A 27,095-nucleotide genomic window follows, 5' to 3' on the forward strand; every position below is an offset into this window, starting at 1 on the left:
GTCAAGACAAAGGGAGACAAATCTAAATACAATACTCAATGATAAGCCATGACGCATATAAAGAGAATTTATCCCACTTAGAAGAACACATACAACTGCAGTCTTTTGAAGAGTTGTTTTTCAGTTTACAGACGTTGACTGACTTGCTGGAAATGTTCAGCACAAATCAAGTTTGTGTTTTGATATCCCACCTCACTTAAGTGACAAATTTGACAGCTTAAATAGACTATCCTTAATTTGTAATTGTGCAAATTCCTTATATTAAATCAACACACCTCATTGTCTTCAAAATGTACAATATATAAAATCTGGAGTGGTGCAACAACTGCTAATAACATTGCTCTATTAAAACTAAGTTTATAATACCAATTTTTCTAAATAGTTGACAATAAGTCTCATTCACTCACAGGCCACTATTGTAAGAAATATGTTTGGTGCCTTTATTTTCCAAACACAGATTACACTTTAGGTTCAGTTTGTATTGTGTCCATGCTATTTCATACATTGATATCTCAAAGATGTCCACTGAGTCCATTACCAGGTTTGCCTGTGTTTAGGCACAACTGAGCAATGGAAAGTCAAAAGTTCTGGAACTATGAAGAGAGATGGGTGGAAAAGAAGGATTTGCAGTTATCTTTTAAGAGATTTCCATTTACTTTAAAAATTGTACACACACCAAACTAGATTGTTAAAAAAAAGTCATGTTCTGTATTTAAGTTATGAACTTCAAAATAGAATAAAATCAAGTGTTAGGTTGGCAGGAACATTTTATTGATGTCAGAAATGGTGCACCACACACACTAAGTTGACCATTAATAAAGTTCACATGAAATATTTCATGATCTATACAAAAGGAAAAAAAAGGTAAAAATCATAATCCGTTACATAATTTGGATCAAGTGTGAAGCAAATAAGGATACACTGCTCAATTATAACAGAAGGGTCCTTACATAATACAAATATATTTCACATAATGAGTGGAAGTAAACAGTTTCCTTACAAACTTGTAAAAAAAAACGCACAATTAAACACTTTCTACAAAAACTGCTATTGTGAGGTAAATGTGGTATGTTAATATATAAGGCTAACGGTTTAAATAGAGAGATAACAGACTTTCCTAGTTCACAGAATATTGCATTTGTTTTTGGTGCTTTAATAATAGCTGCAAGTGTTGTTTTAAGTCTCCACTGCATGACATACATGCTTTCTAACTACAGCATTACCGCAGAACCCTATTTCTGCCCCCTTCACTCATGTTCATTATGCAATCTCAAATTTAATTTCTACACAGGTTGAGAACTAGTCATGTGCAAAAAACCAAAAAACAGTAGACTCCCTTTAACTGCATCACATAGGAAAGATCTTGAGTTCTTTTGAAAATCTAAATTACAAACTTACACATTTATTGTGCCTTTTTTGTAATTAACAGATTTGATATAGCATTATTTAAAAATCCTTGCGTTGGCGTATCAAATGAACTGACGTCAGCCTGTTCACACCTCATGAGAATAGCAGGATAAGTAGTCAATAAATTTGATAATTGAGGTTTATACAGACATGAAAAAAATGACCTCTGAACATTCACATATTTGAATTATGGTGAAAATATTATTTAAATATTATAGATGTATAATATTTACAAGGCATACACTGTAATGGCTTTTCATGATAATGGAACATCTGCAGCTCTACAAGAGAACAGAATAGCTCTCAAAGTTTTTAAATATATTTAGTTGCTTAAAGATTTACCAAGGTCCTGTCAATGCAGTCTTAAGAGTTGCAAGTTGAGAAATATGTTCAGTAGGAAGGAAGCTCTATTATATTTGTAAAATAAAATTTGCATAGATCACCACCTGGATTAATTATCTCAATATCCTGTCCTGTTGTTTTCATATTGCCAAGGGTGAGAAGCACTACTGAATTTGCCTTGAGAGCATCAAGATTGAGATGGGGGTCAGGGATTGCCAACCCTCTAGGTTTTTCCTGGAGTCTCCAGGAATTAAAGGTTAATCTCTTGCTGTGAGGAACCTGGAAGAAAAATCATAGGAACATTTTTCATTTTCTTTACTAGTTATGAAAATATTGAAGATGGGGAAAATAGCTGTTGGACTGGGTGGAATGGCTGGAGGTGAGAGATAACATGATGAAACCTCCAGGAATATGTCCAGAGTTGGCAACCTTAGGTATGATGCAAATAAGGCTTTTCTGATGTCAGTCTGCAGTTGGTACTAATGTGGACAGGTGACTAGGAGTAACTCCAGCGTTCTTTTATAAGTAGTGCTCTAACATCTTGATTTACAAATCATTGTTCATACCTCTTTTGCTTGTGAATATAAGTCTGCGTATGGCGGGGAGGAGCGGGTGGGGAGGGGGGAGAAGAGAAAAAGAGAATGCTGACGTTTCTCTCTTCTCACTTGCCAAAATGAAATGGTATGACTCGATACAATTGCAGTTTGTTTCTTTATTGTAAAATTAAAATCTACTAAGCTTTCTAGACATAAATGCAGGTAGATAAGGAAAAGGTTACGAACTACAGTCTAAACTATTCAGTACTATAAACATAACCCATAATTGAAGACTTTCAATGTGACGCTATGGTACAAAGTTACACTGAAAGAGATGGATCATCTGGATTTCCTGCTAGAATTTAAACTTGAAATAGTAGGGCTTTTCTCCTTAGTGATAAAAACCTGAAAAAAATCCTATATTCAAAGTTCTAAAAAGGTTCACTTGCTCCATGTGATGGTTGCAAAAGACTAGAAAGGTGCTAATCAGCATAAAAGGCAGGAAGCAGAAAAGAATACAGCCCACGTCAAATGCCTTTTACTTAAATTCAGGGTCCGGTGGTCAGCAACAAGCCCTGGTGGGGCTGATCATGTAAAGTTATTTTAAAACTTGAGCCAGTCTCTGATAGCCCTTCCAAAAGGTTCATTTGTCTGTAAATTGTTTTAAGGATTAAATCGACCATGTAACCCAGGAGGCTAAATCCGATCAGTGCTTCATGCAGCACATTCACTTTTCCTTTTAATTGGCACAAGGAGATAGACATTTAACAAAGACACCATATCTCGACACTCCATTACACCTTGAATTAAAGGTACACAGCCTGATTTTGCAATAGTGTATTAATCACTGGTGTTTTAAGGTCTCAGACAAGCATACAGTTCACTTTCCTTATAACTCAATTACATAGAAATCTATTCATGCAGAGTATGTCCTGTGACCTTGCAGTACACACAATGATGTTATTTGAAGGTACATTGTACTACAGTTCTTCCTAATCAGAAATAACCTCCTTGGGAAGAAATCAAAAATTGCAAAAGCATTCTTCATAGAAAAGGTAGTTCACATTGTATTCAGCATATTGAGCAAGATTAGTTAATTAACTGTGCTCACATTGTGATCATTTCTAGGCAACCAGGCCAGTATTTTACAAACACGCTTAAAATTGAATACTGTAGAAGAAACTAATTTAAATTTAGCTGTATTGATTCCTCTTTCCAAACTTGGGAGCAGTTTGTGAAAGAGATTGCCACTGAATCAGTGTCATTGAGCGATATTTTAAAAGTTTCTGCTGGATTTGGCTAGATTGCGAAGTCACAAATTCATTCATATTATTTCCAAATTTGTTGATGAAGATGCTCATAATATTACTGAACGACAAAGTATTATCGAGCTACAAAACTTCACGGCAGAGGCAAAATTTAATTTCTAAAGTTGGTTCTAAGAATCTAAGCCTTGATTGCTATTTTCAAATAATCTGACAAGTTGGTCAAATGAGTTCCTAATGAAGGATAAATTTTTAGCTAGCAATGTTGGAATATATATTTTAACGAAATATTACATTTGGATTTTTTTTTGCTGTACATACTGCTAGGCTCAGCAATATAGTTGTATCTAGAAATTTGCCAACATTTGGCAGTTGGCAATCAATAACTACTTGGGACAGCACTGTTAATTATAGAAGATGTGATCTCATAACCCTTCAAGATAGATCTAAAAATTACTAGCAGCATATAACTTTGTTCTAGTCTTTAGATTGGGCAAAATTCACAAGGTCTTGCCAGAAAAATGCATCAGGGAAGTGTTTTCAGGGCAATAGGATTGGAAAAAAAATGATTAAAATTTTACATCTTTAGCTGCTTAAGTCTGATTATTCCCGCCGCTATTATATATAACTAATTTTATTCTACCCTGATCTATGAAAGCAGGAAACAGGAATCCATTATATAACATTCATTATTGCTATGAAGTCATAAGAGGCCTTTACTCATGTTATTAATTAAATAATGTCATAACAGTTCCATTTTCTCTTGAAGATGTAATGATGACATAATACTATAAAACCGATTTACAGCTGGTGTGCGACTACAATTTGAATGTTCCTGAAATCCAAACTCAATTTTTCTATTATCAGTTGAACATTTCACAAAATTTTCAATGGGAAATATTACAGTGACTACAGATCACTATTACCAACACTGTGATACACATACACACGCACACGGGAGTGGTTTAGTAAGTTGTTTTATGGCGCTTAATAATATGATTTGCTGAGGACCAGTCATAGCTTTAAAAATATAATCTATTGAGTAAAGGTGCAAATGAAAAAATGCATTTGATACAGAGTATGACCTCTGCCAGAGGAGTATTAAATTGCCAGCAAATTATTACCTCATCTAATCTACTGAAAGTATGCAATTAGTATAACAAATATCTCTGAACACACAATCCAGACATACTTGACAAGTATTTTACAGCAAATAAGCTGATAAAAAGGTAGTTATATACAATACCTGATTTAGTCTATAATGTTCTGATAAAAGTAGTTGAATATAGATGGAGTGTATTAAATTTGAATATTCTAGTCACCTTGTTTTAAGAGATTCATCAGAAGGTATTTCATAGCTGGCCATTCACTATGGCATTGTGGTGAAGCCTACATATTTGTGAAAGCTGGATTCAATAACAGACCAGGTCACTAAATGCATGAAACAAAATTGCAAATCTAAGTTTCCAACCAGACAACAATCAAGAGTGGGGCAAAGTGAAAAAGGATTAGCAACTGGTCTTCATAATCTCAAGCAGAAAATAGAAACCTGATGTAACTGCAGACTGAAAATGGAAAGCGATGAAGTGTGCAATAACAAAGTCAATAGCAGAAGTCAAAGTAAAATGAATGCTCCATAAAACAATTGCATCAGTATACAAGACACAGAGTACTTTAAACTAGTGTCTCTGTCCTCTCCAAGTAGAAGTAATCAAAACTGTAAAATTCAATTTTGTATAAAATTCTAATTTCAACTTATCAATAACTTTATTGATGAACAATAGGCTATAATCACAATAGGAACAAGAATGGTTAAGCCTTTTAGATGCAGAACCATTCTGATGCACTGTGGTATTGGATTGTTTTCTTTTAAAAGATCAGGAGCCAATTACCTTCAAACTGGTTGATGGAATCCATTTTTTGGAAATGACTTGACATTTCCCCTTGTGACAAGAAACAATTTAGTACAGAATCATTTCTTTTCAATATTGCTCCATTGTACAAAGGTGGGAAAGGATAAATTGTAACTAACTGATTTAGTCTCATTAGGTTGTGGCTAAACATTTACGTCTTTTAAATGCCGTGGCCTTACTGCTAAAATGTGAATATGTCCTTGGAAAAAAAAATCTTCCACAAAGATATCCTCACAACAATGTATAGACAAGCATAACTGGAAAACTAAACTGATGTTTGTTCATTATTAGGATCACTCCTTCAATATTATGGCCTATTTGCTACTACCATTGTGACACAAGGGCTTCAGTCTTTCCCAGTTCCCCTTCACACACACCACCCCCCCTCACCAATTGATATAACTGCTGCTTAACTCAGCAATGACTCCAAACTAGCATGTGAAAAAAGCGCTCATCCACAGGATGGGATTCTGATCTGGCGTGGAATCCAAGATCACAACTTGAATGAGGTAAAGTCCATCAACAATGGGAAGTCACACTGTTTTGTTTAAATTGAAATATTTGCTTTCAATGTTAAAAACTGGAAAAAAAAAAGGACAAGTGTTTCTCATCCAATCAACATAGGAAATATAATTCTTCATTATAGTCCTTAAATCACACATAGGTTTCACCAAAAATAAAAATCAACTGAAAAGCATGGCAAGCATCTAAAACAATTTGCAGGACATTTTACAGTTATGCTTTACTGCAAGTTACAGTTTCTACATTTAAGACAGGACAAGTTTGTTCATTTGAACAGGGCCTTATTTTCCAAAAGCAGGAAAATAATGTTCAATTTCTGCCAATTTTAATAGACTTTAAACATACCTGGATTTTCGTAGATTTTGTCCACAGGTTATATTCAGAATCTACTGCCAATACCAACAGTGTTTGGCTCTTTCAACACTTGGGCCTGTTCCCATTTTAGAATGATTTAGTTTTATATAATTACAATAATGGCAATTTTGCTTTCTTATTCTCGTGGATAGTAAAATGAACAGTGGACAGTAAAATAAAATGACCCAAAAGGCAATTAATTTTGTTGATAAAAATAGTATTAAAAGATTGTAGAACAGACTGCAACTCCATGCTGTGCCTTTCCCGTCCACAAGTAAATTGTTTTTTTTTTACTTCACTTAAAGCACAACCTATGTTTTACTTTTGAAGGACATGGTGGCAATTGACTAAGCAGTCAAAATCCAGTGAACTTCCAGAAAGACTTCATGGCAAATTATCAGAGAAAAAAAAACATATAAAAGCATATTTCTCTTTGCTTAGGTGACCAAACCACTCCAATTACAGTGATCACATTTGGGGATTTTCATATTTTAGTTTCCTGCTTTAGAAATTTTAGGGTATGCTTGTCAAGATTTACTGGCAGCTGCTGCAAGTCTCAAAGAATTTGTGGAAGTGAGAAATCAGAGTAAAGAAACTCAAAGCAATAATTTTCGATAATTCAGGGTAGCAGGACTAAAGGATTTGGCGTTGCGAAGGGCAAATTTGGGACAAATGGAATGGGTTATCAGGAAGAGTGTTTGAGTTGAGGTCACTGGAATAATTTAAGAAACAGCTGGCTGCTGTAATAGGAAGACAATAGATTTTATATTATGGAAAGAAGAATCCAATTGGGATGAGGGCCTCCTTCATCTGAATGTATCAGATCACCACGTAAATTTCAAGTCCTACAGTTATAATGTTAGTCAGTTAAAAAGGATCTCATTTCACTACACTGGTAAAAGAGCAGAGTTATTTTCCCTCTACTGACCTGTTCCACTGGAGACTGAATCAAAAATGCTAGATCAAACTGACAACAAAAAATAGGCAGCGTATTGACTAGCTGGTCATGTAGCCTCAATGAAATACATATCTAAACAGCTTATCTACTGTTTAGTTTACACTGGTTTTAAAGGCGTGGTTACTTTAATGATGAATTGATGTACAGTTAAGTCCAGGAAGCTATGAAAACACTACTAGTTTCATTCGAAAGCAGGTCCAACACCAATCTTAAGAAGCTTTGGATCATGGTTACTGCTATTCAGACAATTTCTGATCACTGCACTACTAGATTGTATTATGGGTTGAAAAACTCTAGGAGACATCCTTGACTCTAGACTTACAATCCACGACCAGACTTTACCTAGTATTCCACTTGCTTTTCCCAGATAAGAAAGATTTTCTAACTGGCCCTTGAGATAATTCAAGTCAAATACAACTTTTTCAAACACACAATATAATTGTTAGCAATCTTACAGACATCCTTCTGAAACTACACAAACTATTATAAATAACAAAGCTTATGTACTGTAATCACTTGAGTCCTTAGGCATTCAGGATGGAATACAGAATCAAAGTAAAAGTACTTTGAATATATACAACTAGGCCAACGAGGCATGTGTTGGTTTAACTAAATTTGTTACTTTTGACCATTTCTCATTTTCAACTTCTTAAAACTCAAATCAAAGCAGCAAATTACCACACACTTTTAATGGCTATTATATTAGCAGGTTGTTACCATCAAATGGATGGGCAAATCTGAATTGTAACACTATGCTTTTGCAACACTATGAAATGTATAAAAAGACTTTATGATGTAGCATACTGAACCTTTCAATATACTTTGCACCCATGATTTTCACTGCACAGAACTGCGGTTTCATCCTTTCACCCTGTACTTTGCAGTTTTCTGAAACAAAGGTCTTTTTTAACCTGTAAACATTGCTAATGTTAACAGTGGGAATTATTACATTTACGCAATGTCGATTCATGCTACTTGTACTACTGATACTTGCATTGGTACCTGCCTATTCACGGCTTTCAAAATGTAGAATGAGGTAAATAAAGTCTTGCCTACCTACTTTTTTAAAGTTTTTTTTAAACTTTTCTTATTACTACACTGAAATGAAATTGGTCATTAGTTCCTCTTGACTCAATGAGGTTACTGCTTTGCAGTTTCAAAGCTGTTTTCAGGGACCAAATGCTTCAATGCACAGATGTACATAGCAAAATTCCCAACATCAAAGTTCCGCTCCCCTTTCAAGTCAGTGCTTGTGGAATTTGTTTCAATAGAAATCTCCCCTTACTGCATCAAATGTTTCCTGAGTCATACTATAAACTAGAGCCATAGCTCAATATTAATGACGTCTCTATTTTGAAAATTGAACTTTGAGCATTTCCCTGATGCTTTGAGTTTCTCTTTTTCTCATTAATAGTACAGTTGAATTAAAAAAAACACAAATCCCACAAAAAAAAACATTTAACCCCCATCCAAGTCATGCTATTTTGCTAAAACATTTCCCAATCCACTGAGAAAAAAATTCCAGACTTATTTAATTTTCTGCCTATCCACTGTGTTTAAAATTTATTCCTAATACAAACTGTTCTAACATGATTACAGACTGAATGCACCAAACAAAATGGTAAAATGTTGCATTGGAAGGGCTTCATACATTTTACATTTTTTTCTCAGAACCTGATATATAAACATTTGGACTGGCAATGTGCTTACACATGGTTGAAAACATGGTATCAAGCACTCAAGGCCCTCCAGCCTGGTCATACTTATGACCTTACCTGTAACTTTGGCTGGTTGGAGTCTTGGCTCCTGTACTAATTGGCTCATTAGCATCAGACAACAAATTAGTGTACCCTGAGAATTCAGAAACTGTAGTCCTTATTCTGTGGCCTGCCTCTTCACTGGTGCCACTGCTGAAAGTCATCGGCACTCTACCACCTGACTTAAACTGAGATCCAAAGGCCTGGGCAAAATTCTCAATCTGATAGACCTGATGGTTCAGGCCAGCCTCCAAGTTCTTTTGTTGTTCCAGCTGCCCCACCAACTCCTGGGATGGCGTCAGCCTTTGATGAGCAGCTTCTGTACCAGGAAAGTGAATGCCAGGCTGGGAACTTCCAACCAACAAACCAAAATGTGATTTTGGTGAGGTGGTTGGCAATACTGAGGTAATAGATGGACTGAAACCACACTCAAGTGCAGGTGTGGTATAAGCCTGTTTGTCAGGGAATAAATTATGGCTGGGGAGACTCGATGGAAGACTAGTGGGACAAAACTGCATCCCTGGGCTTAGTGAAAAACCGTCACTTTGACTTGTTCTCTCCAAAGCTTGCTGCAGGTACTTAGAATATTCTTGGAGCATTCCGGTTTTGTCACCACGAGATGCATGCGATTCTGGGCAAACAGCATTCTCATGTATTTCTGGATTCTCTCCTGAAGAATGGATTGGGATATGTTGGTCAGTCATATCAAAAGGAACATCATGCTGGCCCTCATGTTTGTGGGAATATTGGTCCAGAAGGCTCTGAAGGACCTCATCTGGAATTCCAGACTTTTCGTGACAGACTTTCACATCCACATTCATTGGAGAAGAGTCCAGCAGTGTAAGCGAGGCTTCATTATCCATCACACTGGCAACTGCTGCCTGAATTACAGACTGTTGAGATGCCATCTGTCCTATACTTACTGCATAGTCATTGTTACTGGAAGCAGCTTGCAAGTATCTTTTTTTCTTAAAAAACTGCATAGCGTCATCATAGTTGCAGTTGCTAGCTTGTTCTGTCTTATTGCCTGTGTTCTGCAGCAAGACAATATTATCCATGCTGGTGCTATTGCTCAATTCCAAAGTCCCTTGTTTATTAGCCATCAGCTTTTGCCTCACCAGTTCCGTAGCAGGTATAACAAGAGGTGTTGTACTGTTCAGACCTGTCCTTTGAGGGCTCTTCCGATTCACCTTTTTGATTACCAATTTAGGTGCCCTAGTTTGCAAATCCTCTTCACTTCCCAACTTCATACTAGAGGACACCATCGGCATCTCAACAGCATATTCATTCATGTTATATACAGATAATTTATCTTTGCAGGTGGTCAAGCTACTCGGTAGTTCAGAGATGTTGGTTTTATTCTTTTTGCGAGCTGCCTTTTCCTTAGTCTCCTGAGATGTAGCTTTTGATTTTGCTTTTTTGCGTGCACCTGTAGTTCCCTGAGTTGATGTGAAACAACCATTTCCCATTTGATTGGATGGTCCAGGTTCCATTCCATTTTCACTTTTACCAAGGACTTCACCACACGTTCGTCTGTGCTTTAATAACCTGTCTGTTCTGGAAAAATACTGAGAAAAAGATGAAAAGCAGAATTAACAGGTCTTCTAAGATAATGAAAATACACGTAGCAATTATATAAAAATAAAACATACACATATAGATACACACAAAGGTCATAGAATGGTTACAATGCTATAAATACTATTAAAATATTAATAATAAATGATCGCTGAACCAAAAACAGAAGCTTCTATTCCCCAAAATAAACACTAAGAAACTTCATTATACATCAGTGATCAAAGGGTAATTACTCCCATTAAAAAAGAGGATCTGTAATTTAATTAATTAAATACAAGCCATATAAATGAGGGTCAGAGGAGGTAAGGTGTAGAGAAAATAAGAGAATAGTTGCTGGGGTCTTGCTGTGAGCTGGCTAATTTTATCAAATGTGTGATCATTCAGGGCCTCTTCTTGCTACCAAGTCTCACAGCAAGGATGTCAAGAGAGGTACATCGGAGACAGATCTACATGACATGTGACGAGGTAGCTTAACATTAAGCTTATGCTGGTTGAAAATGGCTCAATGAGTTTGTCCTAGTGAGAGTTGATAAAGCAAACTAGTAGAGTCCATGTAGGATTCTTGGCCTGTGATAAGTTAAGTGACCTTAGATGGAGCAGTGGCAGAGATATTACAACAGGCCTCAGCGTTCCTAGGTTTTGAGGGAGTAGAAGGAGAAGCTGCGGGATAAAATGGCCAAGATTTTCTCTCTTCTAGACTGTGCATGTGGAAGCTGGGCAAAAAATATGGGCTAACTTGTGATGCTCCTGTAGGTAAATAATCTGCCGATATTTGTTGTCAAATCTTGTGCACAAATAATGGCACTATGGACAAATTATTACAAGATGCCCATGAAATCATGCCCCAGCAACAAGCCAGCAATTTGAGAGGAGGATTGTGGAGAAAATTGGTGGCGGGATGGGGATGGATGTTTCCACCATAATGAAGCAACACATCACTGCAACATGCTGCACACTGTCAAAGGCTAACCCAATACAATGTTTTTCACTCTTTCACAAGTTTTCAATCCAAGGTGCGAGATTTAGAACATTTCTACGAATTTGTTAGGATGACCATGGTCATTTGCAACTTTCTCACAAAGCCTATCTTCCACCCACTACAAACAGAATTTTAAAAAAAAGTAACAATTCATTTAGTTTATAGAAACATGGAAATTTCAGCATTGGTTAACATTTGGTCTACTGTTATATTACATATTTAACTCGGTACAATGTCTTTTCTGAAAGTCTAAGCAGCTAGAAAAGATTTACCATATGTTGTCCTTTCCACCCATTACAGTCAGGATTCAATCTAATGTCCCTGTAGCAAGGGTTTGATTTGAGAACAGTGAATAAGTTCACTGGTAAATCAAATCTGGTCATAAGGTTTTATGACTGGCTTCAACCACTCTTCCTCCCAAAATAAACAATTTCCCAATACCCTTGCATCTATTATAAAAAATCAATACTATATATTATGGTTCCAGCTATAGAGCTGGACCATACAGCATGCACGTCAATCCTCACCCCATAAAACTTTTTATTAATCTAACAGTACCTTGCTATTTATATTTTACATCTTTTCCGTTCACAAGAACTTTTCAAAGTCACTAGTTCAACAATACCTGTTGACAAGTGTGGCACTGATAAGGCTTTTCTCCACTGTGTGTCCGTTTGTGTCTCTCCATATGATATTTCTGAATGAACCTCATATTACACTGATCACAACAGAACGGCTTCTCTCCTGAGGAACATATACATACACACATTTTAGATTTTAAGCTTCAAAATATACACAAAATATCATTGTACACAATCCCACCACATATGCAATAGGTATATAATTTTTAAAAAGTTAAGAAAGCTTAAAAAGCACTGAAGTTAGCTGAAATAGGTGCCAATATAATCGCTGTGTGCATACCACTGTGGATCTTCTCATGCCTTTGAAGCAGATACTTCTGAATGAAGCACATGTTGCACTGGCTACACTGGAAAGGTCGTTCACCTACACCAAGAACAATTTTAGAATTATCCCTCCAACACAAGCTGTCAAGTCACACTAAACTGTCTGAAACAGAAACTGTAGAAAGCAGTTCCAATGTAAAGCAGCATAAAATGCAACAGCAAAATAACAGTAAAAACCACAAAAAATTGCATGGAAAATATTGGAAAAATTCATAGCTTACTTCCAGTGCTATCAATACTTTTCATTCCTTACCAGTGTGAATGAGCACGTGGCGACGAAGATGGTAAGAACTACGAAAGGAGGCACAGCAATGCTCACATATATGAACCTTCGGACCATGTAAAAGATTGGTACCATCTCCACCCGTTGAAGACTATGAAGGAAAACAATTCCTTGTTAAAGCTCAATAACTAATTTGATTACAACACCATCAAGCTCAATATTGTGGTGCGAGTTAAAAACCTATTTTGATGCAACGGTGGTAATTTCAATATTTTAATGAATAACCTTCTAAAACCTTCATAAGAAGTTAAAATTATCTGTGGCCTTTAGCGGAGAAAAGAGCAGAAGATATTTGAATCAGCACGTGCATTTGTAGTTCATTTTCTATTTCGAAGTCATACATTCTTCCTTTATTTCTGCAGTTTCATTTTAAATCCCTTTGTCCATATTTATAATGGCAACTGCCCATATCAACTTGCCATGTCTTAATTACATCCCTGGTGTGGTGGACATCGGAATTTATCATTGAAAAATGTGATGGGAACACATTTGTACACAGTTGTAAGTTTAACACATTTATACACAAATAAATGGAAGAGTCAACAGGTGCAAAAGAACGCCTAGGAGATGTGCAATACAATCGTTTGCAAATAAACCTCCAAATCTTATTATACTGATAACATTACCTGATTCTTGTAAAAGTTGAGCATCAATCCACATTGTTTCATTTCCAAGTCACATCCCTATGTTTTCTGTGCAAGTACACAGATGGCTCAAGATTATACTTAAGTCAGGTTTCAATTTTGCTTAAACAATGATATTCAAGCATTACTCTGCTTAACTCAGTTGGAGATTTATTGCAATCATTCAGCTGCATTTTGCTTGTTTGCAAATTGCAAGCTTTTTAAAAAAAATTATCACAAGGTTTTGACTGGGCCAGGTTTTTAGTAAAAAATAAGCATACATTTGGGCTGTATGCCCACATTTGATTAATACAAAAAAAGCAGGCTTAACCTAAAAATTTGAACACTGAAATATCCTATAAAGTAATAGCAAATTTTACAACAGAAGAGTGCCATAGGTTTTAAAGAGTCACACAGACATCACTTGTTTAGCTTATGTTTTAGTCCAGTGTTGAAGGATCCAGAATTGTGACTATCTGACCCCCATGAAATGATCTCTTAGTTTCTTACATGCAATGTTCAGCACATTACAGCCATCTTAAAGAAGTTATTATTGCCATAACGGACACTTATTCAAAAACATTTATTTTTTTTGACAATCTGCAGCAACAGGTTGGAAATGTTACCAGGAGTGCAAGCCGAAAGAGCATGAGCAAACATGCATATGTTAATTGAGCTTTGTCATGAGGTTACAGTCAATTCCTCCAACTGGTGCATTTGATTTTGTGAACACTTACCACTTAAACAAATTAAAAATGCTTTATTTGAATTTATAGTTTGTTATATGGTTAATACCACTGGAAATGATGCAGAACACAATTTTAGTTCTGTGTCTGTAATACCATTTGCATATAGACCTCCATGAAACAAAACTTAGTATTTAAAAAAAAGCAGGTACTTTATATAGTTGGCTAGGTCACAGATGTCACAGGTAACTAATGTAGAAAATTTCTTTGTTCACATTTTAGGTGCAGCGACTTTGATTAAACTTTTTATTCAACTGGTACTTCCCTAAGTATTTTGAAATTTAATAGTTGCCCAGTTAAGTTCTCAAATCATTAACAAAAACTGAGACTTCAGTAAATAGTTAACTCTCCAAGCTACCTTCCAGTGCAATCAAGGCACTGGGGAAAAAAAAAAGTCCTTACCTTGGATGTTTCACTTCGTTTGCGCTTGGGTTTTGTATCCTGAGATTGGGAGTTCTGTTTCTTTGCCCTCTTAACATTCCCTTGTTTTGGAACAGTGAGGTAATCTTTTTCATATCTGACCTGTGACTGGAGGAAAACAAATTAACAAAATGTTAACGTCTGTTAATGTCTATCCTGGGTCCTAAAATGCTATTCACCCCAATTTTGCAACAAAACTTCCTTAAATTCAAATGCAAGTCAGTTAGTTATCAATTCATACCACCGCACTGAGAAATGGCAGATGCTAATTTTGTTTTAAGCCATTTTCTTTTCCAGGGTGTTTCTTCTCTTTCTTCATACGTCATACCTGACTGGAAAAGTGAGCAGGTAACCACAACCAGAGCTCTGGCAAATTTACTCTGCAGACAGCAGTTAACTGGTGGGTGAGAGCGATTACCAAATGACAACCAGTCTTCCCTGACTGGATAAAGGTCTGGCATCTTCAGAATTCAGTCTATGATTGCCATGAAAAAATTGAATTTACTGAGGGGGAAAATTGCAGACATGAACCTGAATTCTACACATCTGCGATGAGCTACACTGTTAAGCTAGGTTAGCTGCTGTCAAAGCATTATCATTCTGGAACAGTTTCATTACATTGACATACTGTTGCTTATTAGGCAGCAAAATATGATATTCAGGCAATAAACTGTTATGCTGATCTTTATGACAATTTGACAAAAATGTTGGCCAACATTGATCATAACAGAAAAAGCACATTTGCATTCACAAATATTTTCACAGATATGATTCTGAGTAACAAGTCATTCAATGTTAAATTGATGGAAGCTCTAATTTAAATAAAAACACAATGTACTACATTTGTGTACTGTAACTTCGATAATGCACAACAGGTCATTCTGGCCCCTAAATATTATCAAAGCACTGAAAGGCAGCAAAGAACAAATATATTTAGCAAGTAAATCTTTTAATGAGCGGAACCACTACTTTGTAGTCGGACCATTGTTCTTAACATGCACTAAATTACTGATTCAAATAGTACAGGCACTGATAAATATCCAGTCTAAGTTTTCAAATGAGCTTTCAGGTAGCATGCACAGCAAACATAGAACTATAGGACCAGACTTTGACTCCCAGTGTTGTGAATAGTTTTGAGTGGCAACCTTCAAGTATAAGTCAAGTGGCAATTATTATTCATTAAGAATCTGATCCAGAGAATTAAGATAAAACATAATTTGAACTTGCTTAACTTGCCATTGGCAAAACCCAACTTGCCAGGGCTCCAACTCCTAATTGTTATTCAATGACCACTGCTGGGAAGTGTATAGACAAGGTCAAAGGGAGACAGGCTGTGATACCTTCATATACTGTCTAGGTTCACACATTAAGAATGACATTTAGACAAGGCAGTGAAGTATTGCCAGCTGCTGTGGAACTAACTCCACATGAGCAAAGACCTTAGGAACACACCTTATAGCAATTGCCATCACATTAATTCTAATGTGGGAGGAGGAGGGAAGAATACCTTTACTCTATCTCGTTGTGAAATTAGTTTTATCACAGAGTCTTATTCAGCCATTGAAGTGTAACATCTTATGGATAAGTCCAGGAACAAATGTACATTGTACTTTCAAAACCTTGCTTGGGACGATTAAAAAAAAGTTAGCACCACAGTAACTTGCACATCATTTTTTCACCTCCAGCACCTTGGTTTCATTCCAGTCAAGGCTGTTAGAATGAAAGTCACTCTTTTTCTTCCTTTTTGCTCCAAAGGTCCTCTATGAAAAACAAACTGAATGATGTGCAACATCTACTTATCGTGGTATAGAACAGCTGGATGGGCTCGGCAAAAAAGATATACTGAGCATGCACATAAAAACTGCCAGACTTTGCTGCTGATAGCCTCTAACCACAGTGCTTAATAAAGTTCAGGACCTACACCTTTACTCCTGTTTACATACAAGATTCAAAGAATGAAGACAACGATACAAGGTTCCTGAATGATCAGTTCATGTAAATTGACTCGAATTAATTCAAACATCACAGAAGACTGAAACAGCAGATAAACCAAGCAGAAACAAGTTAGACCAACCTCACTATAACAGATTATCTGGTCATTTACTTCATTGCCATTTGTGGGACCATGCTGCCTTTCCCTAACATTAAAACAGTGGCTACACAGGGTACTTCATTGGCTGTTATTCACTTTGGACATTCTGGAGATCATGAAGGCTGCTAAAAACATGCAAGTTCTTTCTTATATCAAATAGATGCTATGGGGACAAGAATAAGTGGCCACCATGAGATTAGAGCTAACATATTTAGTAGATCCCACCACACTTTATCCATTTTGATTTTAAGATTATTAGTGGGTGCTCAGCGCAAACTAATCAAGGCATCTGCAATTAGGAACAGAAGACCATGATCTAATAATTGTCACCTCTCATTTATTAGGCCAATAAGTGAAATTACTCAATTTCTGGATGGAATATTTGACCTGCAAGAGCGTTCCTGAGGGCCAGTGGTACAAGAACTGCTGTTTATTTGGCCAAAAAAAATTAGTGGTGCACCTTTCACTCGCCTCAAGCATGAGAATCGGAACAAATGGGGAAACACGTACAGAAAAGTATTTTTTATGCAGTGAGTTATGATGATCTAAAATGCACTGATAGGGTGGTGTCAGCACTTTCAATTGTAACTTTCAAAAAGGAATTGGCTATATAATTGAAAAGAAAATATTTGCAGGCTACATAGAAAGGAAGAAGGGAATAGGATTGACTAGATACCTACTTTAAAGGCTGCAACGACAGGCTAAATGGCCTCTTACTGTGTTGTATGATTCTATGAAGCCAACTACAATCCCTGTAAAGACTGATAATTTCAAATTCCCAGTGGCAAACTTAAAAAGAATTGCACAAGGTTTCAGGTTTTAGGACTTACACTGTAACAAACAAACTAAAAGCAGCACTGATTAATCACTATTTAGTGGGAAATTTATAATCTGAACTACAGAAAAATTCCCTGGTTAATGCTTTAACATGACTGAAAATCTCCCTCCACGATTATATTTTACTCTGTCCCTTAAGTAGATGCAGTATTCTCCTGGAATTTAGTCCAATATCATTCCTAGCTTCCAAGGATTTACTTCCCTTCTTATCCTTTTCTACCTGGATTACTTTATTCCCTGAACTGGCTTTTAGAGCGAGAGTCACCCTGGAAATTCCTCCTTCTAGCCAAAGCTAGGCCAATCTTCCAGTCTCGTTTAAATCCTCACAAACTCAGTCTCGTTAATCCAAGTGCGAGTTCCCACCCTCACTCTTGGCTGAACCATAGAGGCTTGCTGCCTCTATCTGCTCTCTCTCAAATTAAGGCAGACTGACACTGTCTGTGAGAATCAGTGATACTTTTAAGAAAACACCCTGTAAGCCGACCTTACAATGGCCTCCTCTCGACTTTGCCCCCTCTCAAAGTCCATCTCCATGGCAATATGAATCTTACAGGCCTTGTATTCAGCTAGAAATGCTAATCAATTATCTTTTAGATGCCCAACTTCATTTCATCTTGAAACTAAATAGACAGTTTAAAGTATAATCACTTACAAAACCTGACATTTCTAACACCTTCCTGGGACTTGGGAGACCAACAGTCTTATCCACTATCAGCTCAGCTGCTTTAGTCACTGTTTGCAGATGTGAACACCTTGCACCTTCTTCCCAATAAAACAACCAGGGTCGCCCTTTTACCTTTAACACTCAAGCCACCCAGACTTGCTGTCAGCAGAATTCAGAACAGGTCACATGACCCCTTCATTCCTCCATTTTACCCTAAAGACAGTCCTGAAACATAACAATCTTATAAAACCTTGCATTTGTAACAAACCCCATTCAAACCAGAAAATTTACAGAGTACTTGATACACTAATATTTGATCCATCTTACTACTGCTGTAGAGAGACTGGTTGAGCTGTTTCTAACTTTTTAGTGATAAGAGATCAAGCACAAGGGCAAAGAACCATAATATGCGTCATTACATAATGTGAGAGTAGGAGACCACGTGGATCACTGAATATCATAACACTGTGTTCTCAACATATGGTCCCTCTTGGAATCTATTAAGATATGTTACATAGTTTTACAGTAGGCTTCCTTCATATGCATTTGTCCTTGGGATGTGGGTGACTGGCAAAACAGCATATATCACCCTTCCCTAGCTGCTCTTACACACACTACATGGTTGACTCACAGCACTCAGGAAAACTAGGGATGGGCAATAAATGTTAGTTTCCCAATGTTGCCCATATCTCAAGAACAAATAAATAAAAAGTAACCCAGGACTAGCTGAAACCATAATTCAGGAGTCGAGTAGTGTGTTGGCAGTCCTTCAAAGACACCAGGAGATTTAAATTTCACAAGCTAGGCTGGGATTTGAACTCTCAATCTCTTCATTGTTAACCGAATACCATGACCACTATGCTATCATACCTAATAGACGTGGAAGATACAGAATTAATGGGAACGATTAATCTCTTTCAGACAGGACACAGATATCTCCTCCTGTCTTGAGTGAGATTGATCATTTTCCATTCCATATCTACCACCTGTGAGGAGCGTCACCAATTCATAGTGGCCTGGTGAAGACAGCTCTTCAGAGATTGGGGTTATGGAATATTGTTGAATCAAAGCATCCAACAATACCTGACCTGGGATTCTTTGATGCTGACACTGAGGTATCAAAATGGACAATATGTTCCACCTTTTAGTCCTGACTGTAATAAGTAAACCTGCAGAACTTTTCCAAAATAGGTGCAAGTAGAGGACAAAAGGCAAAAATAAATTAACAAATTAAGGGGCATCCCAGTAATTCAACAGACAAATGTAACACAATATTGAACCACAGACTGGCTTGATCCCAAGTCTGTGCTGAGCTAGTTGATCGGTAATGGTGGCATTACAATTAGTTTCAACGTCCCTGTTCTAGGAAGGGGGAAAAAGTAAACATGCCACCCTTCTTGATGTTGCATGTACTTAAGGTAATGGAAGAGCCTAGGATCGGGGTCAGCTAATAATCTCTTGCATGGGAAACTAGTACAACATTTGCCTTTTGAGCTCAAACAATGAAGGGTGATTGCTCAAACTCAAGTGTGACTTTGAAAACAAATTCAAGTGACTTCCCCAAAGATTAAATCGCAGCAATAAAATTTCAGTCCGCTACTGGTACTATCTGGGCCAATGACAGAAGTTCATTCATTGATATACTGGATAAGAAATAAATTTACTACTAAGCAGTGTAAGAGATGGAATCGTAATGTAATACTTACTATACTGGTGTGATTCAGGTTATGAGTCAACATACTCTGTCCCCTGCCCATCTCCTCTTCCTCGAGTAGTTTATTCTTAAAAAATACAAATCCATCATGCGCGGAGAACTTTTTCTCTTTAACATCAGACGTGGGTTGCATATACTCTGAAGGGTATTTTTCTGCTGGAGCATCGGGATCCTTTTTAAGGATTAAATCCTGAGGTACAGCTGGTGTGACAGAATGGGCAGCGAGGCTGGAAAAATTTGTGATTGGTGGGAGGTGACTAAACATAATCATACCAGAAGAGAAGTTTGGTTCCATCCCACCGTTCCTGAGGAATTCGTTCGCTAATTTGTCGTGAACAATGCTCATGATGTAAAATCTAAAATTATTCAAAGCCAGACCGACAGCACACTCCTGAAGTAGAGAGGAAAAAAATATTAGACACCTGAAATGGCAAAAGTGCACAAAAGTTACATGTTATATCATGCACGCAGTGGCTTATAAATTTACAATGCGGTTCACAAAACGCAGCATAACTCCCAACATTTATGTTGCACTGATTGCACTCTAATACATAGGTGCAAGAGGATGCCTATGTTGAAGTCAGTAACTGGATATTGGAACCTTTTACCTGTAAAAGCAAACTACAAAGACACAACCTAGGTGGAGAGGTACAGTTGTGGGATCAAGTTCCGCTTATAAGCCACTCAAGCTTTGCTCTTGATGCTTATGACATCATAATCACTCAGTTATGTAGTTGCCTAGTAACAGATTCTTATCCATTGTTTTACTGAAGGTACAAAAAAGTTGGTAGGGCTCAACTTTAATATCTAGTTTTTGGAACTGTACTCTCACGACTACCAAATTACTTGGTCACATAACAGAAAGCCTGCCTCTTCATCAGGGAACAGTGCATCCTTGAACAAAGTGCTGAAGTAAAAAGAATTATACATAAAACTAGGTATTATTAAAATTAAGCAAAATAGATTCGAGTGATAGTTAACAGAAATATCTTTCTTTTTAAAAACTTTCTTCATTCAATTTCAGCACAAGCCAACCTGCCTTTGCCATCCCCCAAGTTACTTGTTTGCTTATGAGAAGTAGGTATGGTCGGACGACTAATTTTCTGTTAAGACAACACTGTTGCTTTCCTCTTTCAGCTGGACAACACAATGTGGGCTTCAGTCTTCACCACTGATTCTCATCAATGGTGAAGCAATAGACATAGAACACCGATTACATCACTATACACATCACGCAAGGACAAAGACAAAACACTCAACATGGCAAAATATGTTGCAAAGTTAACTTCCTGTTCAAACTAATGATGGTTTATTACAAAATAAATCGAAAGGTGTCAACTAACTACTTGGATGCAATATTTACTTATAATTTAATTTTAATACTCAGGGTCATTTTAATGGCATGAATTTCCTCAAAGAAAGCTCAGTTTCTGTACAATATTGGTTTTATATTACTTCTTATCCCTATGTAACCTCCTGGGTTACTTGGATGCAATGGCCTCAGCTGAAAGAGGGGATGGGGTAGGCAATCACAAACGCTTTTGCGAACTTGATGAATGATACTCGGCAAACAAGGAATAAGCGAGTCTGAAAGGTAACAAGTCGGAAGGCATTTTTTCTTACCTCCTCACTGCATCTATGCTCAACATAGATCAGAAGAGGCTAGAATTCAGACATAGGTCTTGCAATTTGTTAACTGTTCTGCACGGTATAGACTGAACAGCTTCCATAGTGGCTCAGAATTTATCCGGTCAGTAATCTAGCTATTAAAACCAGGAAGATTGCAGTTTCAATCCCTGCAATGGCTGAAAACATCTGGACCAGATGATAGAGACTTTGAAGCACAATTGTAAGTTAGGGGGAGGAAAACTGGCCACAGTTCCACTGCTAATCAGCACCTGCCGCACCATAAAGGCAAAATACTGCAAATGCTTGAAATCTGAAACAAAAATACTTGTGGTATCATAATGCCATTAGGAAGGCAGAAAATTGGCAAGCAAAAAAGCCAACTATTTACAATAATTGTTTTTTTTTTAAATAATAAGTGGACACTTGGTTTTATGGTGGGTAATCACTGCCCTTTCACTTCTAGGATCAAATCCAATCAATCACCCATCCGCTGTATGTAAATATTCTATATGAAATGAGTTTGAGTATTTCCAGTCTAGTTTTTAGGAGGTATGAGCCTTCAATATAAAACCCTCCAAAACAGACAAGGCCAAAGGATGAATGTGTGGAAAATGAAAAAGACTTCACACTGGTACATAATGGTTACTCTTGAGCTAAGGGCTGAAGCACATTGTTGGGGCAGAATAAAGGAAATATTCTTCTGAACAAGGTTGTGCTATACAACATTGTAGAAAATAGAAAAAAAAATTTTCCTACAAGAAGAGAGATGAATTTGAAGAATTACACATTCACTTGAAGATCAAAATGAAAATGCGGCTTTGTCAGTATAAAAATGCACACAGATGTTTCACAACTTCCTCTCAAATCTTTCTAGTGCTGTCCTGGAGATTCTCAGATTTTAAACACAGATCATATTTTTCTCTCTCTCAAGCTGCTTAATTATATTTACTTACATATTTATTTCATTGCAGCTCCAGAAGGCCTTCTTCCAACATCAGGAAGAAGTGATCTGGCTCATAGACTTAACATTTAACATCAATGTTGCTCATTTGATTATCAACAGGAGGTGGACTTGGGTTGGGTTGACTCTAGGCTGTTAATATTCCTAGTAAGATTGAGCACTACAATCTGGAGTTCACAGTCTTAAAATTCCAGGATATCGTGGTCACATTTTTGTCACCTTCAGTGCAATATTAAAGATCTGTACTTCACACCCTTATTTAAGAGAAGCTCATATTATTTACCTAAAACTATCCCGCACAAGTTTCAAAACTCAGTCACTTTTACAGCGCTGCATAAAAACGAAGACTTGAGCTGGTGCTTCTGAGGAAGACTATCTGAATTTGAGTATTGAGAACGGGATTAACAGCTCGATAATTCTGTTCATTTTATAAAACATAATGGCCTAGATTTTGCAGTAAAAATAATGAAGCTATCCATTCTCACAATTATTAAACTGTAAAATAGACAGCAGCACCCCTCTGGCCCCCCCTCCCCCGACATGTGCAATTAAACACAGAAATCCGGAAGTTGCTATCCAAGTTGTCCTGCTCTACTACCATATTGCACCAAGAGAGAGCATCGAAATACATGGAAGGGGGTGACGTTGGGCTACCTACACGATAGGTATCAATTAAACTTGTCAGAAAAAGTTATGGATTATCCACTCAAGTCAAAATGAACAAAGCTGCATGATAAATCTTCATTACTCCCAAATCACCTCTATGGCACTGAAAATTTACTTTTACAAGTGTGAAGTTTCATTCCTTCAGAATTTAATTATTGTAAGGGATTTTGAAAACTCCTATTTCCACTTTTTCTTTGCCTTTTATCTCTCTTTTAATCCCTTTTTTCTTTTCCACTCTTTAGTTTGCTTCCTAAACATACTTTGGCATTGAATGAAATATTCTACCTTTTCAGACTCTACACCTAGAGTACTGCTTTGGTCACCTTAAGGAGGGACATATATGCATTAGAAGCAGTTCAGAGAAGGTTCACTAGGCTGATTCCTGTGATGAGGTGTTTGTCTTATGAGGAAAGGTTGAGCAGGTTGGGGCCTATACTTACTGGAGTTTAGAAGAGTGAGAAGCGATCTACTGAAATATATAAGATTCTGAGGGGGCTTGACAGGGTAGATGCTGAGAGGATGATTCCACTTGTGGGGTAATCCAGAACCAGGAGGATTAAAAATAAAGTGTCTCCCATTTAAAATGGAATTTCCTCTCTCAAAGGGTCACTCGTGTTTGGAATTCTCTCCCAAGCAAGCAGTGGAGGCTGAGTCACTGAATATACTCAAAGCTGACTTAGACTGATTTTGGAGTGACAAGGAAGTCAAGGGTTATGGAGACCAGGCAGGAAGAGTGGAATTAAGGCCACAATCAGGTCAGCCATGATCTTACTGAATGGTGGAGTAGGCTCGAGATGCCAGAAGACCTATTCCTGCTCCTATTTCTTATGTTCTACATGACTCAGTAAGGATTTTCCAGTTTGCTTGATTTAAGGAGATACACAGTTGCTTGCCCTGTTCCCACAGGCGATCATCTGTATGGGATGTTGCAGTTTTGTATTTCAAATCACTGCAAGGTTCATTGCAAAATCACATTGCATGTCTATGGACAAGTGCAAATCTAATGAATGGCTCGTGTCATTTGCTCGCTGCTGACCTCAAGAGCCAGGCTTTTTACACAAATAGCTGATTTGCACACCATAAAATTGTAGGCTATACACTTAAATGTATTTGTTTGTGTTTTCATATAGATAGGAACATGGACATCATATGTATTACTATATATACACACTTCAGATAGGACAGTATACTTACTTAGATGGAGATTATCTAACAGTAAATTCATAAACTATTAAATTTAATTGTAACTAAGAGTCACGTAATTGTTCCAGCCATTATGTAACAAAAATAAAACAAAGAGCAAATTGTGAATCTTGCTTTGTGGGATGTCTTACATTAAAGGCACTACATAAATGCAACTTGCGGTTTTATTCCCCACCATTACATTTTAAATGTTCATCTTGTAGTTTCACATTCTTTATTGTATGGACTACTCGAGCTATCCAGTGTTCGCACTGAAAAACTAAGTTTGCTGAAATACATCATATCGCCACATCACAGAGAGGACAATGAGGTATGGGTAACGCACATCTCCTGCTATAACAGAACAGAAGACAACAGTGTGAAAATTGAAGATATCTGAAGACCGTTAAAAGCTCGAGGTAAATCATTTGACTTGGGCTGCATGTTTCATCGGCTACATGACAAATATGCTTTATTAAAATTACTATCCTAAATTTTATAATAGGAAGTGGCTGAGCTGTCACCTATTATTTAGTCCTCCCTTGGTCTTGTACTTTATGCTTTCAAAATGCTGGTTGGAGAAAGCTTGCAATCACATGTTGTATACACAATCTCCCGTCAATGATAATGTATTTAAAGAGGAAGAAATGTACACAGGTGATGAAAGAGCGCTTTAAAACAAAATTCTCCCTTTTCATAAAGTAAATTAATACCTGCATATAAAAATTGTGCAGGTGCTCCTTTTCTGTGAGGCTATCCTCCCACTGGCTTCAATTACAGGGAGTGTCTGGATAGTCTCCATTATACAGTCCATTTGGTACTCAAAATGACCCAAGGGCCAGCCTGTAGCAGTCCAAAACCTGAAAACTTCTTACTGGTTGGGTTTGCAAAATTCCCAATCTTATCTAGGTATTTAGGAATTTGACAGTCCTCCAATTTAGTTTCAAGTTGAAAACACAGGGACAATGCAGGACCAAGAAACACCAATTAATGTACATATGATATGGCAATGTGACAATTTTTGTCATACTCATGATCATCTTGATTAAAAACTAGTTGAACATTTGGCATTAATGTGCTGTGCTTAACCAAGTACAACCGATATGTGAATTTCAGAAAGGTGTAATGATGGGATATACACTATTGCAGTTTACAAAGTTGGATTTTAGACTTTACTGATTTGGAACAGCAACTGTTTACTTTATAAGTTTATTTTGTATCTAAAGCTGTAAAAGAAATAACCAAAAAACCACAACAAAATTTGACTTAAAGGGAGAGATGACCAGGGGGTGGTGCTTTTTACTGAGAAATAGTTCCCCATTTTAAAGGAAAAATAATAAACTCCAGAGAAATTTAAGCAACTTTAAAATTAGTTTGCTTACCAGAGACAACTGAGATCAATACCTTCTTTTGTGTTAGTCAATTTTAGTGACATCGCCAACAGGAAGCACTCCTGTGTCCCTGAACAATTCCATGGGAAATAGCAGGCACAACTGCAACTGAGTACCAGTCTGAAGCCACCAACCCCAATACTGGCACTCAGTGTGATTCACGTTGTTTCCTATGGAGCTGCCGGGGAAAATGTTCTCTATCAGCGATGTCAACATAGCTGGCTTAGTGAGCCTCAATATCCACGTAGAAAAACAACAAAAAAAAAATCTTAATTTTCCTGATACCACCATTTCTTATAAAGAAAGGGGAACATTTCCAATAAAACCAACTTTCCTTCTCTTTAGATGTCTGGGGTTTGAACAGTGACTGAAGTAAGTACATGAATGCATCACTTTTAGCTTTTGAGGTGAGCGAAGGGATAGGCTCGGACTGGGTAAAAGTGCTTATTTCGAAGTATTTCTAATCTGGGTGAAAATTTTAATTTTCAAAAGTTCTGGATTCTGTGAAGTTACAGGTTTTGCTTGAAGCATCAGTTCGGAAACACTGCTCGAAAACCCAGAAACGAGAGAGAGAGAGAGAGAGGAAAAAAAAGCAGTGGCATAGGCCCCCCCCTTTTTTAAACGTACCAGAACTTCCAAGATATTAGCCTCATTTAAGTTAAGCCAATTGGAGTGAAGGAGGGCGTCCTTGGCTTTTGTCTGCAAACCGGCAGAGTGAGCCGTGCACTCGGCTGGATTGCTTTTATTAATTCTATTCTGCCAAGTTTTTTTTAAATCTCTGACCCGGGGCCCGTGCTGGCTGAGGGGAGGGTTTTGGAGCGGCTCGGTGGCCGGCTTTGCGCCGCTTTTGTCCCGCTCCCCACTGCGAGCCGACTCTCGGGCTCCATGCCCCCGGCCCCGGAGCCGCTCACGGCGGCTGCAGCGACTAGGGGGCTCGGCCCCGGGGCCCCGGCCGCCGCTCCGTCCGCGCCGGTGCTTCGGCCCGGAGCCTCCCGACCGCCCTCCCCCTTACCTCGCATCGCCGCTCCGCGAATTCAAGGCCCGATCCTGTCTCTAGTTTGTCAACATCGTTCAGCCGCTCGGCTCCGCCATCTTGGTTTCCAGCTGCACGCCGGGTAATACGGGCTCTCGGACGGGGACAATCCCGAGAGGAGCCGAGCGCGACCGAAGCCTCGCGCAGGCGCAGTGCCGCGTCAGCCCCAGTTTTCCCCCTCCCCTCGCTCGCTCAATGCAGCGCTGGCTCCTTTCCAGCTCGTGTCTGCTGCTGAGCGTTCTCACCATTTGCAGTTTTTCTTTTCAATGCATGCTGTA

At 37.7% G+C, this 27,095-nt stretch overlaps 1 protein-coding gene across 2 annotated transcripts; it reads right to left on the bottom strand.

Moving 5' to 3' along the window:
* Positions 1-749: 749 nt before the first annotated feature.
* On the bottom strand, positions 750-26,886 carry znf281b (zinc finger protein 281b). Of its 2 annotated transcripts, XM_078529693.1 has the most exons (9): positions 26,797-26,886; positions 24,596-24,747; positions 19,948-20,346; positions 14,631-14,756; positions 12,830-12,950; positions 12,533-12,616; positions 12,237-12,355; positions 9,073-10,622; positions 750-2,028 (listed from the first exon to the last, which is right to left on the bottom strand). In XM_078529693.1, the coding sequence occupies exons 3-9, from the start codon at positions 20,299-20,301 to the stop codon at positions 2,007-2,009; spliced, it is 2,376 nt and encodes a 791-aa protein (XP_078385819.1). In that variant the 5' UTR covers positions 20,302-20,346; positions 24,596-24,747; positions 26,797-26,886; the 3' UTR covers positions 750-2,006. The 2 variants fall into 2 exon arrangements, with proteins under 2 accessions (XP_078385819.1, XP_078385817.1); XM_078529691.1 differs by lacking the exon at positions 24,596-24,747.
* Positions 26,887-27,095: the final 209 nt, after the last annotated feature.

The sequence above is a fragment of the Cetorhinus maximus genome, chromosome 25 (genome assembly GCF_964194155.1).
Source record: "Cetorhinus maximus chromosome 25, sCetMax3.hap1.1, whole genome shotgun sequence".
NCBI lineage: Eukaryota > Metazoa > Chordata > Chondrichthyes > Lamniformes > Cetorhinidae > Cetorhinus > Cetorhinus maximus.

What these genes read in the sequence shown, in the direction of transcription:
- znf281b (XM_078529691.1), bottom strand. Translation starts at nt 20,301, where the DNA reads ATGAGCATTGTTCACGACAAATTAGCGAACGAATTCCTCAGGAACGGT. An exon ending in CCACGTGCTCATTCACACTG is followed by an intron (nt 12,617 to 12,829) that starts GTAAGGAATGAA and finishes TTCTTGGTGTAG; the next exon opens with GTGAACGACCTTTCCAGTGT. An exon ending in AGTGCCACACTTGTCAACAG is followed by an intron (nt 10,623 to 12,236) that starts GTATTGTTGAAC and finishes TCTTTTTCTCAG; the next exon opens with TATTTTTCCAGAACAGACAG.